Source organism: Mustela erminea, chromosome 8 (genome assembly GCF_009829155.1).
Source record: "Mustela erminea isolate mMusErm1 chromosome 8, mMusErm1.Pri, whole genome shotgun sequence".
Classification (NCBI taxonomy): domain Eukaryota; kingdom Metazoa; phylum Chordata; class Mammalia; order Carnivora; family Mustelidae; genus Mustela; species Mustela erminea.
In genome coordinates this window covers 72724551-72743811 of record NC_045621.1, presented here as the reverse complement: position 1 = coordinate 72743811, position 19261 = coordinate 72724551, and the positions used below count along the sequence as shown (strand labels likewise).

General features: G+C 38.2%; 1 protein-coding gene across 1 annotated transcript in view; it reads left to right on the top strand.

The window, feature by feature from the left end:
- Positions 1-19261, top strand: part of PDE11A (phosphodiesterase 11A) — a 387189-nt gene that overhangs the window by 220242 nt on the left and 147686 nt on the right. The window contains exons 8-9 of the mRNA XM_032356042.1: positions 758-825; positions 1568-1660. Of these exons, the coding sequence (XP_032211933.1) occupies positions 758-825; positions 1568-1660 (161 nt within the window). The remainder of the gene's footprint in view (positions 1-757; positions 826-1567; positions 1661-19261) is intronic.

Sequence of the window (19261 nt, the reverse complement as noted above, 5' to 3'; positions counted from 1 at the left end):
TGTTTCGGGGGTACAGGTCTGTGATTCATCAGTCTTACCAATTCCCAGCGCTCACCATAGCACACACCCTCCCCTATGTCCGTCCCCCAGCCACTCCATCCCTCCCATGCCCATCCACTGCAGCAGGCGTCAGTTTGTTTCCTGCGATTAAGAGTCTCTTGTGGCTTATCTCCCTCTCTGGTTTCCTCTTGTGTCTTTTTCCCCTCCCTTCCCCTATGATCCTCTGTCTTGTTTCTCAAATTCCTCAGATCAGTGAGATCATATGATAACTGTCTTTCAGAGCCCGTGTTCTTAATCACAATGCCATCCTGCCTCACTCAAGCACTGTGTTCCACAGGATTGAAAACATAAAAAATTACAGATACCTTTGTATACACACACTTGTGTATACACACAGTTATTAACACTCAGTGATACAGCTAATTGCATATATGTATATATGCATGTGTATATATGTCAGATATATCCAAGTCACTGTGCACAGTCCTCTTGAAAACCATTTTTAAGGAATCAGACTGATGCCTGGTAGAACTTCAGGCTTCACTGTGACTCAGCTTAGATATCACAGCCTTGAAGATAGACTGCATCGATGTACCTCAGATCTGTCCCACGCGACAGCAGGCACTGGGGAGACAGAGATTAAACTCAGTGTCTGAAGTTACCTAAGGGAGGTATCAAGTCAGCTGGGCTTTATTAGATTATAGTAACACAGTGGCCAGTGCTAAAAATGACCGCGTAAACCAAACTCTTCCCACAGGAGTGGCTCAAGTGTTAAATAGACTTGACGGGAAAGCTTTTGATGATGCAGATCAACGACTTTTTGAGGTAAGAAAATAAATTTGTGCACCAAAGGCTAGAGCTGAGTCACCACTAGTCTCCTGGTGGCAGCTTGTCAAAATCTGTCAAGAGTGTGTGTATAGTGGCGAGACCGCCAGCCAGCTCCACTGCATGCTCGGTCATCTCCTTTCTTGGGTTTTCAAGCCTCCCTTTATTCCAGTCTGCCCTCTAGCTGGAAAGGTTGGCCTCAAACAGGCATCCTTGTACACGTTGCACCAACAAAGTAGCCAACATGGAAACCCCATGATTATTTTTCCTCTAGGAGAGAATACCTCACAGCTTCTTTACAAACTGGTTCTAGATCTATCTTCCCTCCTTTTAACATTTACCTAATGGGTACACCCACTTGGTTTCCTCACCAAAATATTTTATAGCCTAGCCACTGAAAGAGGGTGCTTTAGTTTAATGGAATGAAATTACTCAAAACCAGTCCACAACCTAAATAAATTAAGAACACATTTGATAAGACTATAAGTATGTTTTAAATTTATAAAGTCATTTCTTCACCAGGACATTATATTAATAATTTTTTCTCATGTGCAATGTGAGCTATAAAACTGTAACATGACAATAGTAATTAAGAATTTTAATGTGCATATTTCCCCAAGGCCTACCTCTGTGTACAATAAAGTTATATTTTCAGACCCATTTCTGATGACTGCCTGCTTTCATATTAGATTATACCAATGAATTATTGTAATTTTTAATTAGTGGGATTTCTCTTTCCTAGGCTTTTGTCATCTTCTGTGGCCTGGGCATCAACAACACAATTATGTACAATCAAGTGAAGAAGTCTTGGGCCAAGCAGTCCGTGGCTCTTGATGTAAGTCAGTATTTATGTCCAAATCTTATGCTTTAAAAGCTCTCATTTTATGAGAGAGAAAAAGTCCTTATTATGGGACTAATTTCTCAATTTTTAATTACCTATTCATTGGGCTTTAGTTATTTTAGAGTCATGTGTTTGAATTTGATGAAAGCCACTAACCCTCTCTAGGACAAGGACACATAAGCACACAATTTTGCATACAGTCTTGGGGAATTCACAGATTCCTTAAAGGCCATCCATGTGTTGCACAGTTAGATATATATTTTATGTGTTAGGTTTATTAAAAGTGATGATGCAAAAATAACTTGTTAGGATTTATTTAAAATTAAATGCATTATGAACTTACTTTGAATATGTAAAGGTAGTCTGGAAATTCACAACTTTTCTTACCATAGAAGAAAACTTCACTGTGAAGATATGTGACCCAAGTGAGGGAAGCTTCTGTCATTCTCCAACTCCCCCGCCACAAACACGTACACCTCCCACTGAGAACTCTGACCTATTCCCCAGACGTAAACTGCCTCTCCCCTCAGACTAAGTCTGAAAACAGGAGTTCTCCTCTGAGTCCCAGCTTGCTGCTTTTTCTCAAATGGTACAATGTTCTCTTAAAGTACTAAGATGTTGAACTCTACTTACAGCATTAGAACAGAAACGTAAAGATTTAAAAGTATTCTGCTCCAAAACCATTATTTTTTTAGCAGCAATCTAAATCTATACCATTTTTCTTATTTAATTTAAATTCAATTAATTAACATATAATCCATTGTTACTTTCAGAGGTAGAGGTCAGTGACTCATCAGTCTTATATAATACCCAGTGCTCATTACATCATGTGCCTTCCTTAATGTCCATCACCCAGTTACCCCATCCCCCCACCTCCCTCCCCTGGGTTAACCAGTAAACCATGGTTAAGACTCCTGTGGTTTGTCTCTCTCTCTGATTTTGTCCTGTTTTATTTTTTCCTCTCTTCCCCTATAATCCTGTTTTGTTTCTTAAATCCCACATATAAGTGATATTATATGATCATTGTCTTTCTCTGATTGATTTATTTTGCTTAGCCTCTGGTTCCAACCACGTCATTGTAAATGGCAAGATTTCATTTTTGTTGATGGCTGAGAGGTATTCCATTGTTTGTGTGCGCGCGCACACACACACACACACATCTTCTTTATCCATTCATCTGTCGAAGGACATCTCAGCTCTTTCCACAGTTTGGGTATGGTGGACATTGCTGCTATAAACACTGGGGTGCAGGTGCCCCCTCAGATCACTACATTTGTATCCTTTGGGTAAATACCTCATAGTGCAATTGCTGGGTCATAGAGTAGCTTTATTATTATTTTTATTTGTTCGTTTCTTCATGTCTCCTTCCCATTACTTGACTGGATTATTTGTTTTTGGGTGTTGAGTTTGATAAGTTCTTTACAGATTTTGGAGATGAGTCCTTTATCTGGTAAGCCCTTTGCAAATATCTTCTCCCATTCTGTAAATTGTCTTTTGGTTTTTTGACTACTTCCTTTGGTGTGCAAAAGCTTTTTATCTTGATGAAGTCCCAGTAGTTCATTTTTGCCTTTGTTTCCCTTTCCTTTGGAGACGAGTCTAGCAAGAAGTTTCTATAGCCAAGGTAACAGAGGTTGCTGCCTGTGTTCTCCTCTAAAATTTTGATGGATTCCTGTCTTACATTTAGGTCTTTCATCCATCTTGAGTCTATTTTTGTGTATGATGTAAAGAAATGGTCCAATTTCATTCTTTTACATGTGGCCATCCAATTTTCCCAACACCATTTATTGAAGAAACTATCTTTTTTCCATTGGACATTCTTTCCTGCTTTGTCGAAGATTAGTTGACCATAGAGTTGAGGGTCTGTTTCTGGGCTCTCTATTCTGTTCCATTGATCTATGTGTCTGTTTTTGTGCCAGTACCATAATGTCTTGATGACTACAGCTTTGTAATAGAGCTTGAAGTCTGACATTGTGATGCCACCAGCTTTGGTTTTCTTTTTCAATGTTTCTTTGGCTATTCAGTCTTTTCTGGTTCCATACAAATTTTAGGATTATTTGTTCCAGCTCTGAAAAAAGTTGATGGTATTTTGGTAGGGATTGAATTGAATGTATAGATTGCTTTGGGTAGCATAGACACTTTAACAATATTTGTTCTTCTAATCCACAAGAATGGAATGTTTTTCCATTTGTTTGTGTCTCCCTCAACTTCTTTTATGAGTGTTCTATAGTTTTTCGAGCACAGACACATTGCCTCTTTGGTTAGGTTATTGTTTTTGGTGCAATTATAAATGGGATCTACTCCTTAATTACTTATTCTTCTGTCTCGCTGTTAATGTATAGAAGGGCAACTGATTCCTGTGCATTGATTTTATATCCTACCGCTTTGTTGAATTCCTCTAGGAGTTCTAACAATTTTGGAGTGTAGTCTTTTGGGTGTTCCACATAGAGTAGCATGTCATCTGCAAAGAGTGAGAGTTTGACTTCTTCTTTGCCATTGAAGATGCCTTTTACTTCTTTTTATTGTCTGATTGCTGAGGCTAGGACTTATAGTACTATGTTGAATAGCAGTGGTGATAGTAGACATCCTGGTTGTGTTCCTGACCTAGGGGAAAAGCTCTCAATTTTTTCCCTTTGAGAATGATATTCATCGTGGTCTTTTCATATATGACTTTTTTTGTTATTGAGGTATGTTCCCTCTATCCCTACGCTGTGAAGAGTTTTAATCGAGAAAGGATGCTATACTTTGTCAAATGCTTTTTCTGCATCTATTGAGAGGATCATATGGTTCTTGTACTTTCTTTTATTAATGTGGTGTATCATATTGATTGATTTGCAAAATCCCAGCTGGTTTTGATGCAAGATTTATTGTTTTCCCCAACTTTTGGTCTGTAGCTATCATCAAAGATTCTGTGAAATACTTATTAAGTAGGACAGATAAAATATCACATAATACACGACATCATCTAGAACAGCACAATATAATACATGGGCAATCTTCAAAATATTCTGTGTACCAAGCAAGATATTGGTAGAAAGATAAAACCAAGGGAGAAGATAAGTAGGCAACACGGTGGTACTTGCAGCAATTTGATTTAAGGTTTAAAGACATAAAATTAGTTCTTTACCAAAAACTTTTCTACCCTTAATTGAACTCTGAACTCTGGAAGCACAGGGAATTTATTTTTTTATAATCTTATCCGCAGTGCCTACCAGAGCACTTAGCACAGAGAAGGCATTTATTAAATGGTTTTTGGACAGATGGAGGGAGAGAGGAAGGAAAGAATGGGTGAAAGGGATTCTCCTGCTCAGTGAAGGGAATTTTTTTTTTCTGGTTTTCCCACTGAGTTCTGCTTTATTTATATATAATATCTTTACAACAAGGAATAAAAATAATAACTTCAGGATGAATTAATAAACAATTAAACTGTAAATATGCAACCTATGAATCAATAATAAAGCATTAAGGTCTATGTGCAGAAGAATTTTCACATCCTACCTCTGTCACCTACCTCAGTTGTGAGAATTAAATGAGGTGATACATGAGATTTTAATATTCCATAAATAAAATTATAGTAATACCCAAAATCACCACATTATTGCTTGCAGTAGTATGTTCATTACCGAGAAATCACCATAGATTTTAAGAAAGAAAAGAGGGCAGGAATTTTGAACAACAAATGTTGTCACGACTCCTTCACCATCTTCAAATTTTGAACTCTACAGAGTTGCCTCATCCAGCTTCAGTTTCTTTGTTTCTGCAACTTTGAAAAGGACACACTGTACACTAGTCCCACACAAACCTATTTCATTCTGTCATGTTATACTTCACACACAGTGCAGCTCCTACACACCCACATTCAAGCTCCTCACTGCCCCCTGGTGGATCTTCATGCCGTTGAGAAGGGCCTGGGTTGAAGCAAGAGCTGCCATTCACCAATGAGAGGCAACACTCTCCCAAGGCCTAGTCCCCACCTGCCCTCAGGGAGCCACATCTCCCTCTACCTACAAGGTGCTAATACAGCCACAGTCTCCTCACCCAGGAACTGCTCATTTGGGTTCATAGTGAATACCCTCTTGTTTGTGCAACTCAGATACCTTCTATCCTTACACACAAAAATTATTACTGACACTCCCAAATTTCCAGCCCAAGTCTGGGCCTCATGGCAGTCTCACCCTTTCAGAAGTGGCTCGTATGTGCAGTTGTATGTTCTGTGTGCTTGCCCAGTCATAACTCTGGTGCCACCATCGTGGTTTCATCCCTCCCCGCCCCACTCAACCCCTACCTCACTAGATACCAAACTCTGATCTCTAATGATCAGTGTGGTTTGGGGAGTTCCCTCATCCCACTCCCTCACCCAGGAATCCATATGCAGGAATATCTAGAAGAATGTCTTATCTCAGGGCTTTATGAAGACAAAAGATTTATTGAGAGCTACTAAACCCAAACTCCGAAATGAGATCTACATATACTATAATATACCTTAACTTTTGAATGAATATATATATTTTAAATTTATGTACTTATAAATACTATAGATGCACGTGAATAATAAAATTTTATGTAAATATTTCTATTAAAAACATTTATTTATAACCAGCCTATTCCAGAAAAGAGTTTGTTACTTTATAGGAATGTAAATAATCCAGCAAATATTTTAAGGTAAAAAATAATAATGATGACACTAATAATAACAGCAGCAACAATAATAAGCAAGAGACAGAGAGGACGCACAAGCCAGAGGGGACAGAACCACACACAATGCCATTCTTCTATCATCTCCATCCCTCCTTCCCAAGGACCTGGGATGACCCTCTCCTCTTTCTCTAGTGTAGCTAAGGAAAGACTCCCTACTTGGATCTGGGCAGGTTCTTCTTCTACTTGTGTTATCTCTTTTTTTACTTATTCTCTTCAGTTTTTTTTCTGCTTGATCTTGCACAAGATCTTTGTCTAAATGTAGCTTTCCAATTCATATATACATATACTATATATATATATATATATATATATATATATATATATATATATATATACACATATAGTCTTTGTGCAGTGTGTGTGTTTTTTTTCATTTGACAACAAGAGTGAAGAGAAGTCATCCATCCCACAGCTCCCAGTGACAATAACCGCCCTAGAAGCCTTTCCCTCCCCAGAAAGTGGGCATGCATATTTCATGGCCTAGAGAGGTAATGTGAACACATTTCTTCCTGCATGTTCAGGAGACTCTTGAGAGCCAACACAACATTCTCTTGTTGTTGTTTTTTTTGTTTTTTTTGTTTTTTCTTTTAATTTTTTTTAAAGATTTTATTTATTTATTTGACAGACAGAGATCAAAAGTAGGTAGAGAAGCAGGCAGAGAGAGAGGAGGAAGCAGACTCCCTGCTGAGCAGAGAGCCCAATGGAGGGCTCGATCCCAGGACCCTGGGATCATGACCTGAGCCGAAGGCAGAGGCTTTAACCCACTGAGCGACCCAGGTGCCCCTTTTATTAAATTTTTTTTTAAGATTTTATTTCTTTATTTGACAGAGATCACAAGTAGGCAAAGAGGCAGGCAGAGAGAGAGACGGGGAGAAGCAGGCTCTCCGCTAAGCAGAGAGCCTGATGCGGGGCTCGATCCCAGGACTCTGAGATCATGACCTGAGCCAACCCTCTGAGCCACCCAGGCGCCCCCATTCTCTTGTCTTTTAAGAATCCTTTCTGCCAGGCATTTTTTATTTTTATTTTTTGAATATTTTATTTATTTATTTGAGAGAGAGAGCACAAGAGTGGGGGAAGGGTCAAAGGGAAAGGTACAAGCAGACTCCCCACTGAGCAGGGAGCCCAAATGCTGGGCTCCATCCCAAGACCCCGACATCATGACCTTAGCCAAAGGCAGACACCTAAGCAGCTGAGCCCCCCAGGCGCCCTCCCCCACTGCAGAAGGAGGCTGCTGGCTTTAAGTGCCAGGCAATGCAGGGAGATGATTTAGAGCCCTGTCTTTGACATTGGTCTCATCAGTCTAGTTAGGACTGAATCCTGATTCAGGTGCTCTGGATCTTGGACAACTAAATTTCTCAATCTTGTTTTTTTCATATGTTAAATGGGTATGATAAGAAGGGTGTTTTAACAGTTAAATAAAACAATGCAGGGAAAGCGCTGAGGGAGTGTTTAGTTACAGTAAGCACTTTATAAAAGCTACCTGTCCTATTAACCAGAGCACGTGCTACCCTCTAATCTGCAGCAAGTCCTGAATGCTCAGACCAAGAGTTGCTGTAAAACTGTGCTGATTGAGGGGCTGGGGAAGAGATACAATTTTTTGCTCCTTTTAATGAGAAGGATCATTTCCTGCCTGAAGTTTCAACTACGAATAGATCCCTAATTTCCTAGATACTTGGCGCGCTCCGTGTTTCGCCACTGAGCATCCCGGCAGTGTTACCCCTGCGCCCCAAGCCTCACCCCTGCACCCCATGCTCCCCCTGAGCCCCAGGGCTTACTTAATGCAGGCCCATTTTCTGTGGCTCCTGTCACCCTGTAGGTTTCTACAGAGAAGTCTAGGAGGTGTAAATACAAATTTTCCCATGTCAAAAATAGCCATGCAGGTCTTCGAAAGCTGTACATCACCAAGAGTAAAGTCTCTACTAAAGACCTGCCAGGCTAGGGGTCCCTTCCCTTTTGCCACATACTGGCAACTTCAGCTCCTTTTTTTTTTTTTTAGAGAGATTTTATTTATTTATTTGTCAGAGAGAGAGAGACGAGCGTACAAGCAGGGGGAGCGGCAGCCAGAGGGAAAAGCAGGCTCCCTGCTCCCACTCAATCCCAGGACCCTGGGATCATGACCTGAGCCGAAGGCAGACACTTAACTGAATGAGCCACCCAGGCGTCCCTTCAGCTCATTTTAACCTAATCCACAAATGACAAAAAAATCGCAGTATGAACAGACCACATACTTTCTTCTTTTCTGGCCTTTAAAAACTGAAGTGATTAATACATTGTCTATATTTTGTTTAACAATTGAAGTATAAAACACTATTACTTTGATGACTGCTTTTCTTAATTTCTCATAATTTAGTTATATAATTAGATTCTTAAAGTTCTTTTTCCTAAATATGTAAAACTAATAATCTAAGACTCTTAGAGAGCAGAAATTCTCTTAAAGCTGAATAATGGAACAAAGAGAGGAATTTACCATCATTTTTAATAACTCTAGTTTTATTATCCTGGGTTCCATTCTACCGGAGTGCCAAGAGCTTCACAGGAAGTGTACTAATGGATGTTCACATTTTCTGAGTGTAAGAATCCTGTGATAAAGGGGGAAACTTCACCTGAAAGTCCAGTGGACAAAGAAAATACAGCATGAAAGTAAATTAGAATATTCTTCATTTTGAACACCAAGAATTGTCCTTTGGGGTGTCTTTCATAGAAAATGCAAATAAAGACTCACCTGATACTGATGAGAAATTTTCCAGGAAATAGAAGTCAGTGTATTAAGGGACACCTTCTACCCTCCTATGATCAGAGGAAGGAAGGGATGAGGGTCAGACAGAGGGTGTGGAAAAGGCATGTGCGATCAGGAGCCAAGCCCCATTGATTCTAGCTCCCCAAGTCCTCTGCCATCCATTTCTTCCTTTCAAATTGCCACAGCAGCCATCCCACTTAAGGGCTTCATTACCTCTTGACTGAGCGATTGTAATAGCCATCTATCTGTTCTTCCTAAACCATATTTCAGATTGCATCATTCACTCACTCAGAGATCCTAAATTACTCCTCCATTACCTATCAGAGTACAAACTTCCTGGTCTTTGGGGCCCTTTGAAAGTTCATACCAAGCTATCTTGCTACCCCTGGCTCTCATTTCTCTTTTCAGAGTATTCTATGCTACTTACAAAAAAACTCAACTACCTCGTAGTCTCCAAATCAGCCACCTGCTTCTCTGCTGTCTGATCTTTAATATCATTTCCACCTCAGTTACTCTCTGTTCCAACTATGCTGTCTCCCCTCAAAGTTGTTATGTCATTCAAAGCTGAATTTAAGGGTAATCTTTCCTATAAATCTTTTAAATCCCATGTTTACTTATTCCTGTCTTTGTCCTAGATTATAGTTAATTGGGAGTCTGTATGTTTTCCTCTGCTAGAACGTGTTTACATTAACGTACGTGATTATGTCCTAGCTATTCTTTATTCCTTTTGGTGTTTTATAGAGAGTGGCACTCAATAAAAGTATATTGAATAAATGAATGCACGCAGCCACAGATAATTATTTTGGTCTGCCATGTCAACATTTCAAATGGAAACAGCTTGGGCTATATTAGAAGAGCTGATGGTCACCAGCAGCGGTCTTGCTGGCCACTGACTCATACAGCATACCTCTATATTCCCCTTCTCCTTTATAGGCCACGAGTGTCAATTATTTCTATTTATTTATTTTGGGGGAGATCTCCTCCAAGATACCATCTTCCCTGGGCTATTTCCTTAGATGATGATTAAGGGGCCAACCTGGCTTCCTGGAGATAATTCTGCCATGCAAAATCTCCTAAGCTCCAAGGAGAAAAATTTCTCTAATGGGGTGATTGACACAACTAGACTCATAGGATGCTAACAGAATGTCACTCCATTCTTTTTTTCATCCTTCTTTCTTTAGACCTACCCTCTTGAACCAATCTTCCCTACTCCTGGATGAACTCTCTGGCTCTCCTCTAGGCTTTCTAATACACTCAGATGTTAAATAGCGTCTGAGCGCCTCCCCTTTCCTGGGATCAGAAACTATGGTCAGGAGAGGGTCACAGTGAGCTTCTTTATTCTTCTTCACTTTACCTCCTTCCCAAGACAGGTGCAGGGAACAAACTGGAAATAAGATAAAGAGCAAACTCTTACATGACTGGTGCTGTCCTGACCTGGTGTCAAGGCCCTCTGTGTCAAGCACCAACATTCTCTTTTTATTGTGAGTGCCTTTCATGAATTCTTCGAAGAGTTCTGGGGGCTAGGAATCTCCTGTTGACAGTCCCTGATGTGGGTTTACCTTTCCTGACTGACGGGTCATAATCCTTTCTCAGGCCCTGGTTTCCAGTGACCCATACAGATCTTTCCTCCATGGGGATCATCTCACTCCTTCAGAAAGTCCTCTTTCCTAGGATCTATGTTTGTTTTTCTCCTTTATTTATTGTGGTCAAATAAACTCAACATAAAAAAAGTTTACCCTTTTTAAGTACACAGTTCACGGGCATTTAGTGCATTAACAATGTTGTGTAATCATCACCAACCAACATCCATCTCCAGAACTGTTTACTCTTCCCAAACTAACACTCTGTGGCCATGAAATACTAACTTCTCATTCCCCTCTCCAGCCCTTGGCAACCACTTTTCTACTTTATGTCTATGAACTTGACTCCTCTATATACCTCATATAAGCAGATTCATACAGTATTGCCTTTTTATGACTGACTTATTTCACTTAGCATAATGTCTTCATAAGCATAAGTTTCATTCATGTAGTAGCTTGTGTCAGAATTTCCTTATTTTTAAAGGCTGAATAAAATTCCACTGTCAGCATGTACCATATTTTGTTCATCGGTTCATTTAGAGTCCTTTTAAGCCTAGTTATGTCTCATTGGTCCATTTGGACTATCGAAATCACATATCTTTGACTGTTAGATCGCACAAAGTAGCCCTCTCCTTCTGCCCCTTAACCTTTAGAATTTTTATTTTTTTCTTTCTTTTTTTTTAAGATTTTATTTATTTGGCAGAGAGAGAGAGAGAGAACACAAGTCAGGGAGTGGCATACAAAAGCAGAAGATTCCCAGCTGAGCAAGGAGCCCGATGAGGGGCTCAATTCCAGGACCCTGGGATCATGACCCAAGCAAAAGGCAGCTACTTAACTGACTGAGCCACCCAGGTGCCCCTAGAATTTTTAGGCATGAATCAGTGACTAGTGTGTTCCTACAGCACACTCTGGAAGTATACATATTGGGTTCTACACGTGGTTTTTTTAAGAAACGCTAAAAAAACCCTAACCAAAAGATTTTCAATATTGGGTCCTTTCCTGAATTGTTTCCCTTGTCTCATACATTGCAGAGATGGGGAATGAGTACCTTAGCTTGAAGGTAGCAGAAGTAGTTTGGAGTCATCTTCTTTCCAAGTCCTGTTATTGGTAGCCTGGATGGCCTAGAACCTCCCTTTAGAATGTAGTGTCTGTTGTTCTCAACTATAAAGTCAGAAAGAGTTCCATTTAAACATTCTGTTATCTACAAAAATGACTTTACAGACTAGGTTACTGTCCAACCATGATCCAGTGATTGTCTGAATTATAAATGGCTACCCTTGGAGGATCTTTGTTTATTTGTAGGTTCATTGGCTACAGGTTACCGATTACAAGTCCAAATGCAACACTTGGCAAAAGTGGAATTGTTCCCATTTGTAAAATCTTCTTTACTGAAAACATGTTGCATTGTATAAACACTTCTTTTTAAGAAAGGATAAAAAGGAAACCTAAATGAACTACTTCCCTGAAAGGGTTATATGGTCATTATTTCCCCATTGTAGCTACTACTACCTCTTAAGTTACTTTTAAAACAACATTTTGGAAGCTGTTCTTTGTGAAAATTCCTGGCTCTTAACTGAACTGGTGTATAAATTATGATCAAATAATTGTGGTGGCTTTCTAAAAGGCCCTAAGAGAATAATCATGCCAACTTTCTTCAACTTCTTTGGGTATAAGGTATGGGAAAGACCAATTAAACAGATAGCATGAGCTTCTACTCTTCATTTGCTACTTTGAGTGCAGGGTTCAGACAGAAACCAGGGAAACAAATAGGGGGATTGATTGCATTTCTGCTGAGGACTCACTGAAGAGGCTGGGCTTGAACTTTCAGGTCCAAGGCTATAGAGCAGGGTACAGCAATTTCATTCTGCCCATCAGTGTTAAAAGCCTTCAGGGAGCAAAACACCACCACCTAGTTGAGGTCAGAGCCCTTGTACACCAAGTCTCGTAATGCCCACTGCACCCCGTGCCCTGGACACTCATTTCCACTAAACCAAATCTGCCTGAGGATCAGCACAGCAGACCCCTCCCCCAGAAAACCAGCACAGCTAGCTCACATCAAGTTTATTGATCATAGAGTACTGAACATTTCAGCTCTAGGGAAAGTAGGATTGAGCTTCCTTTTTACTCTTATTCTTTATTTCTTTTATTTTTATTTTTTTTATTTATTTTCTTATATTTTCCAATTCCCTTTAAATTTTTAATCTGTTTTTTAAATTTATATAAATATATTTTCATATTTTTAAAATTTTTGGTCTACTTCCATTTTATTTTATTTACTTTATTTTATTTTATGTTTTATTTTGGGATCTAGATTCTTTTAACAAGCAGACCAAAACCCAGCCAGGATCTAGTTTTGTGTTTTGTTTAGTTTGGTTTGATTTTCTTGTTTTGTGTTTCTGTTTTTCTTAGGGTTTTTTGTTTTTTCCTCACTTTTTCTTTGTTTTTTTGCTTTGTCTTTGTTTATTTGTTTGTTTTGCTGGGGTTTTTTTCCTAGTCTTTTCTTTTCTAAACAAAATGATAAGATTTAGGAATTCACCCCAAAAGAAAGAACATGAGGTAGAACTCATGACCAGGGATTTAATCAATACAAGCATAAGTAAGATGTCTGAACTAGAATTAAAACAACAATTATAATGATACTAACTAGGCTTGAAAAAAAGCATAGAAGACACTAGAGCATTCCTTACTATAGAGATAAAAGAATTAAAATCTAGTCAGGCCAAAATTTAAAATGCCATAACCAAGCTGCACACACAAATGGGGGCCATAAAAATGAGGATGGATGGAGCAGAGGAGCAAATAAGTGATACTAGAGATAAAATTATGGAAAATAAGGAAGCCAAAAAGAAGAGGGAAATAAGGGTAATGGACCATAAGGTAAACTTAGAGTACTCAGCGACTTGGTAAACTGTAACATTCATATCAGAGGCATCCCAGAGGATGAAGAGAGAGATAAAGGAGCAGAAGGTTTATTTGAACAAATTATAGCTGAAAGATTCCCTAATCTGGGGAAGGACACAGACATCAAAATCCAAGGAGCACAGAGAACTTCCATTAAATTCAACAAAAGGTGGCCATCACCAAGGCATATCATAGTCAAATTAACAAAATACACAGACAAGGAAAGAATCTTGAAAGTAGCAAGGGAAAAAAGGTCCTTAACATACAAGAGAAGACAGATCAGGTTTACAATAGACCTATTCACAGAGACTTGATGGGCCAAAAGAAAGTGGTAGGAAATATTCAACGTGCTGAATGGGAAAAATATGCAGCTAAGAATTCTTTATCCTACAAGGCTGTCATTCAAAATAGAAAGAGAGACAAAGAGTTTTCCAGACAAACAAGAACTATAGGAGTTCATGACCACCAACCCAACCCTGCAAGAAATTTTAAGGGGGACTCTTTGGAGAAAAAAAGACCAAAAGCAACAAAAGACCAGAGAACATCACTGGAAACACCTCTACAGATAACACAGTGGCACTAAATTCATATGTCTCAGTAATCAGTCTGAATGTATGTGGACTACATGCACCAATCAAAAGACACAAGGTACCAGAATGGGTAAAAAACAAGGTCCATCTCTATGCTGCCTACAAGAGACTCGTTTTAGACATAAAAACACCTGCAGATTGAAAATGAGGGGATACAGAACCATCTGTCATACTAATGGATAGCAAAAGAAAGCTAGAGTAGCCATACTTTTTTTTTTAAAGATTTTATTTATTTATTTGACAGAGATCACAAGTAGGCAGAGAGGCAGGCAACGAGAGGGGGAAGCAGGCTCCCCGCTGAGCAGAGAGCCTGATGCGGGGCTGGATCCCAGGACCCTGGGATCATGACCTGAGCTGAAGGCAGAGGCTTTAACCCACTAAGCCACCCAGGTGCCCCGAGTAGCCATACTTTTAACTAGACTTTAAAATAAAGACTGCAACAAGAGATGAAGAAGGGCATTATATCATAATTAAGGGGTCTAACCGTCAGAAAGCTCTAACAATTGTAAATTTTTATTCCCCCAATTTGGGAGCACCCAAATATATGTCAATTAATAACAAACATAAGGAAACTCATTGATGATAATACAATAATAGTAGGAGACTTTAACACCCCACTTAGAGCAATGGACAGATCATTTAAGTGGGAAAATAAGGAATTTTTTCAATTTTTTCAATAAGGCTGTGAATGACACACTGGACCAGAAGAACTTAACATATATTCAAAACATTTCATCCTAAAGCAGCAGAACACACATTCTTCTCAAGTACACATGGAATTCATTTTTCAGAATAGATCACCTACTGGGTCATAAATCATCCCTCAACAAGTACCAAAAGATCAAGGTTGTACCATGCATATTTTCAGACCACAGAACTTTGAAACTTGAACTCAACCACAAGAAAAAATTTGGAAAGACCTCAAATACATGAAGGTTAATGAAGATCCTACTAATGAATGAATTGGTTAACTAGGAAATTAAAGAAGAATTAAAAAATAATACATGGAAGCAAATGAAAATGAAAGCAAGACAGCCCAAAACCTTTGATATGAAGCAAAGTGACCCTAGGAGGGAAATAGGTTGCACTACAGGCCTACTGCAAGAAGCAAGAAAAGCCTCAAATACACAAGCTAACCTTACACCTAAAGTAGCTAGAAAAGGAAGAGCAAATAAAGCTTAAAGCCAGCAGAAAGGACTTAATAAAGTTTAGAGCAGAAATAAATGACAATAGAAACCAAAAAGAAACCAGTATAGCAGATTAACAAAACTAAGGGCTAATTCTTCAAGAGAAGTAATAAAATTGATAAACCCTTAGCTAGACTTATCAAAAAGAAATGAGAAAGGACCCAAAAAGAAAAAATCACAAATGACAGAGGGGAGATCACAACCAACTCATAGTTCACACTCTCTCTCCCTTTGAAGCTTCAGATTTTTTTGTTCCAGCTAACTCTTGGTTCTTGTATGTACCTCCAAAAGTCCAGACTTAGCATATCTAGCAATTATAATCTCCATTAAAAAAACCAAACACTTAGGGGCACCTGGGTGGCTCAGTCATTAAGCGTTTGCCTTCAGCTCAGGTCACTATCCCAAAATCCTGGGATCGAGCCCCTCATCAGGCTTCCTGCTTGGCAGGAAGCCTTCTTCTCCCTCCCCTACTTCCCCTGCTTGTATTCCCTCTCTCATTGCATCTCTCTCTGTCAAATAAATAAATAAATAAATTTTTATAAAGTCGAACAAATATTTTTTATTAACAGTATACTGATTTGATGTTTTCATTTACAATGGTTTATCTTTAACTTCTCTCCTTGGTTTTTCACATCCAGACATCTGCCAGTCTCAGTCAGTTTTGTTCCTGCAGTATCTCCACTTTCATGGTTCAGATCTTTATTTCTTGTTCCCTGTATTAGTTCTACTTACTCAAGCTAATAATCCTGGCTCTAGTGTCTTCTCTGCTCACACATGGTACACTCAAGATTTATTCTCCTAAAGTGCAGTAACTTGTCATATCTGTCTCTAAAACCATCAGTGGCTCCCCATTGCCTGCAAATTAGAGTGATAAAAGATGTAGAGTATTTTTATGAAAAGAAATCAAAATCAGTGGTAACCAGTGCTTAGAGCTAACCATCTTATTATTTGAGTTTACATTTTTTTTCTTTCTACCATGTTAAGATATCACAGTCTTCTGGTTTTCACTGCTACCAATGAAAGATCTGCCATCATTCACGTTGTTCCCTTAAGTATAATGTATCTTCATTTCTCACTGATTATAACATTTTGTTTTTATTACTTCTAGGTTATTTTGTTTTAGGCATATTTCTTATAAACTACATACATCTGAATTTAATGTTTAAATTCAATTTGAGAATCTTTGTTTTTGATGAAAGCTTTGGCTTTACGTAAGTTATCTGTCTCTTCCTGAGTTTTTACTTTCTTATATTTTGCTTTTTCTAACTTTTACGATGTGGACCATATTTTTTTGATTTTTTAGAAGATTTTTTATTATGTGTCTTTTACAAAAGCGTTCTTAAATCAATATTTCTGTAATTAATAAAGGCAAAAATGAACCAGTATCTTTTATCTTCTCACTATGTAGGCAAATGAATTGTGAGCATTTACCTGCAGTTGCCTGGTTTTGTTTATGTATTATAGGATTTTGTAGGATTTTAATTACATGATCATAAACAAATTGTTACATTTACACACAGTTATTTTTTCAAAAGTACTACTCATATTTTTCAGTACTAATATAACTATATTTATAATCTTTATTTAGACATAGATTTTGTTTTGGAACCCTAATTGTGTCCATCAAACCACCTCAAAACTTACTAGTTTTAAAAGAGCAATTTTGTTATTTTTCACTAAAAAATATATCTTGTATGTCACAAGTGCAAAAAGTGTTGCCCCATGCCTCTTCCCAGAGACACCCACCACCACCCCAGAGATAACTACTGTTCTGTTTTTCTACCATAGATTAGTTTTACCCATTCTAGAATTTCACATAAATTAAATTATACAATATGAAATCGTTTATTTAATGCTTCTTTCAACCAGCACAATGCATTTGAGAGTCACCCATATTGAGAATATATGTAAGTTTATTCCTTTCAACTGATGATTAGTATTTCATTGTGGAATCATACCACAATGTGTTTATCCATTCTCCCATTGATGGATACACAGGCTATTTCCAATTTGGGGCTCTATGAATAAAACTGCATGAATATTTTTGTAAAAAAGTATTTTTATAAACATATGCTTTTATATCTCTTGATCTAATACCTAGCACTTGAATTACTCTATCAAAAGGTCAGTGTATATTGAGTTTTTTTTTTAAGATTTATTTATTTATCTTAGAGAGACAGACAGAAAGGAAGAGAGTGCGAGTGAGGGGAAGGGTAGAGGGAGAGAATCCTCAAGCAGACTGCCGCGCTGAGCATGGAGCCCAACACAGGGCTCGATCTCACAAACCATGAGATCATGACTTGTGCCGAAAGCAAGAGTCAGACCTTAACCAGCTGAGTCACCCAGGCACCCTATATATTAGTTTTATAAGAAAATGTCAGGTATGTTTTTCTTCTGGTGTGTAACTATGAAAGTTTTAGTTGTTTCACAATCTCATCGGTATTTGGTGCTATCATTGTTTATAATTCTAGCCCTTTGGTAAATATGTAGTGATATTTTATTGTGGTTTTAATTTTAAATATACAATATACAGCAATATAAATATACAAAATATACAACTAAAAACATTTTACATTTTTCTCATGTGTTTATTTACCACTTATATATCTTTTGTGAGCTCCCAAATTTCCGCCCACTTTTAATTGGATTGTTTGCCTTTGTATTACTGGATGGTAGGAGTTCTGTATATATCCTGGATATTGATCCTTGGTCCGATATATATGTTGTAAATGTTTTTCTTCAAATCTTGCTTATTCACTTTCTCCATGGTGTGTTTTGATGAGCAGATGTTTTTAGTTTTGATGAAGCTTAATTTGTCTTTTCTTCCAGTTTTAAGGTTATTGCTTTCTGTGATATCCATTACCTGCCCACAAATCAAGAATACATCCCCCTGTGCTTTCATCTAAAAGCTTTATGGTCTTAGCTTTTACATTTGGCTCTATGATCAATCTCAGTAATTTTCATACATGGTACCGGTTGAGGTTCATTTTATTGTATGTCCCATTTATTAAAAAGTCCTTTTTTTCTCCATTGGATTACTTTGGCACCTGTGTTGAAAAACAAATGACTATACAAGTGTCAGTCCACTTCTGACCTCTCTATTCTTTTCCAATGATTTGTCAATCCTGAACTCTTGCATTAAAAAAAAAAAATCTTTGGGGCACCAGGATGGCTCAGTGGGTGAAGGCCTCTGCCTTCGGCTCAGGTCATGATCCCGGGGTCCTGGGATCGAGCCCCACATTGGGCTCTCTGCTCGGCGGGGAGCCTGGTTCCCCCTCTCTCTCTGCCTGCCTCTGCCTACTTGTGATCTCTCTCTCTCTCTGTCAAATAAATAAATATATTTTTTTAAATCTTTACTAACTCCAATCAGGATATAAATTCTGCTATCATAATTTGGATTCCCTTGAAATTTTCTCATATTCTAACCAATCCCATTTGCATGTGGTTGACTGTGTATTCAATCACTGGTATTTGTTGAGTTACTTTGCAGTGGATAGTGTTCTAGGTATTGAGGATTCAGCAGTGAGCAAACAAGTAATATTCCTATTCTCATGCACCTTGTAGTCTTTGGGAAAAGACAATCAGTAGGTAAGTAAACAAATAAACTAGCAAGATAAATTCATGATGATGTGTCATAAAGAAAACAAAGCAAGATACTTTAATAAAGAGTAACTAGAAATATGTGCTATTGCAGATATGTTGGGAAGAAATGACAGTAGACATTTGTTATCTCAGTCCTTGTTTTTTTTTTAAATTTCATCCAGACCTATTTTACCTATATGGTTTTCTGCTCTAGCTTCTTGAATCTTATTGAAGACACTAAGCATAAGATTTTTGAAAGGCAATGGCCCTTGCATGAGATGCTATCAAAGATATATTTTCTCTAAGCTTTTAAGATGAGGTCC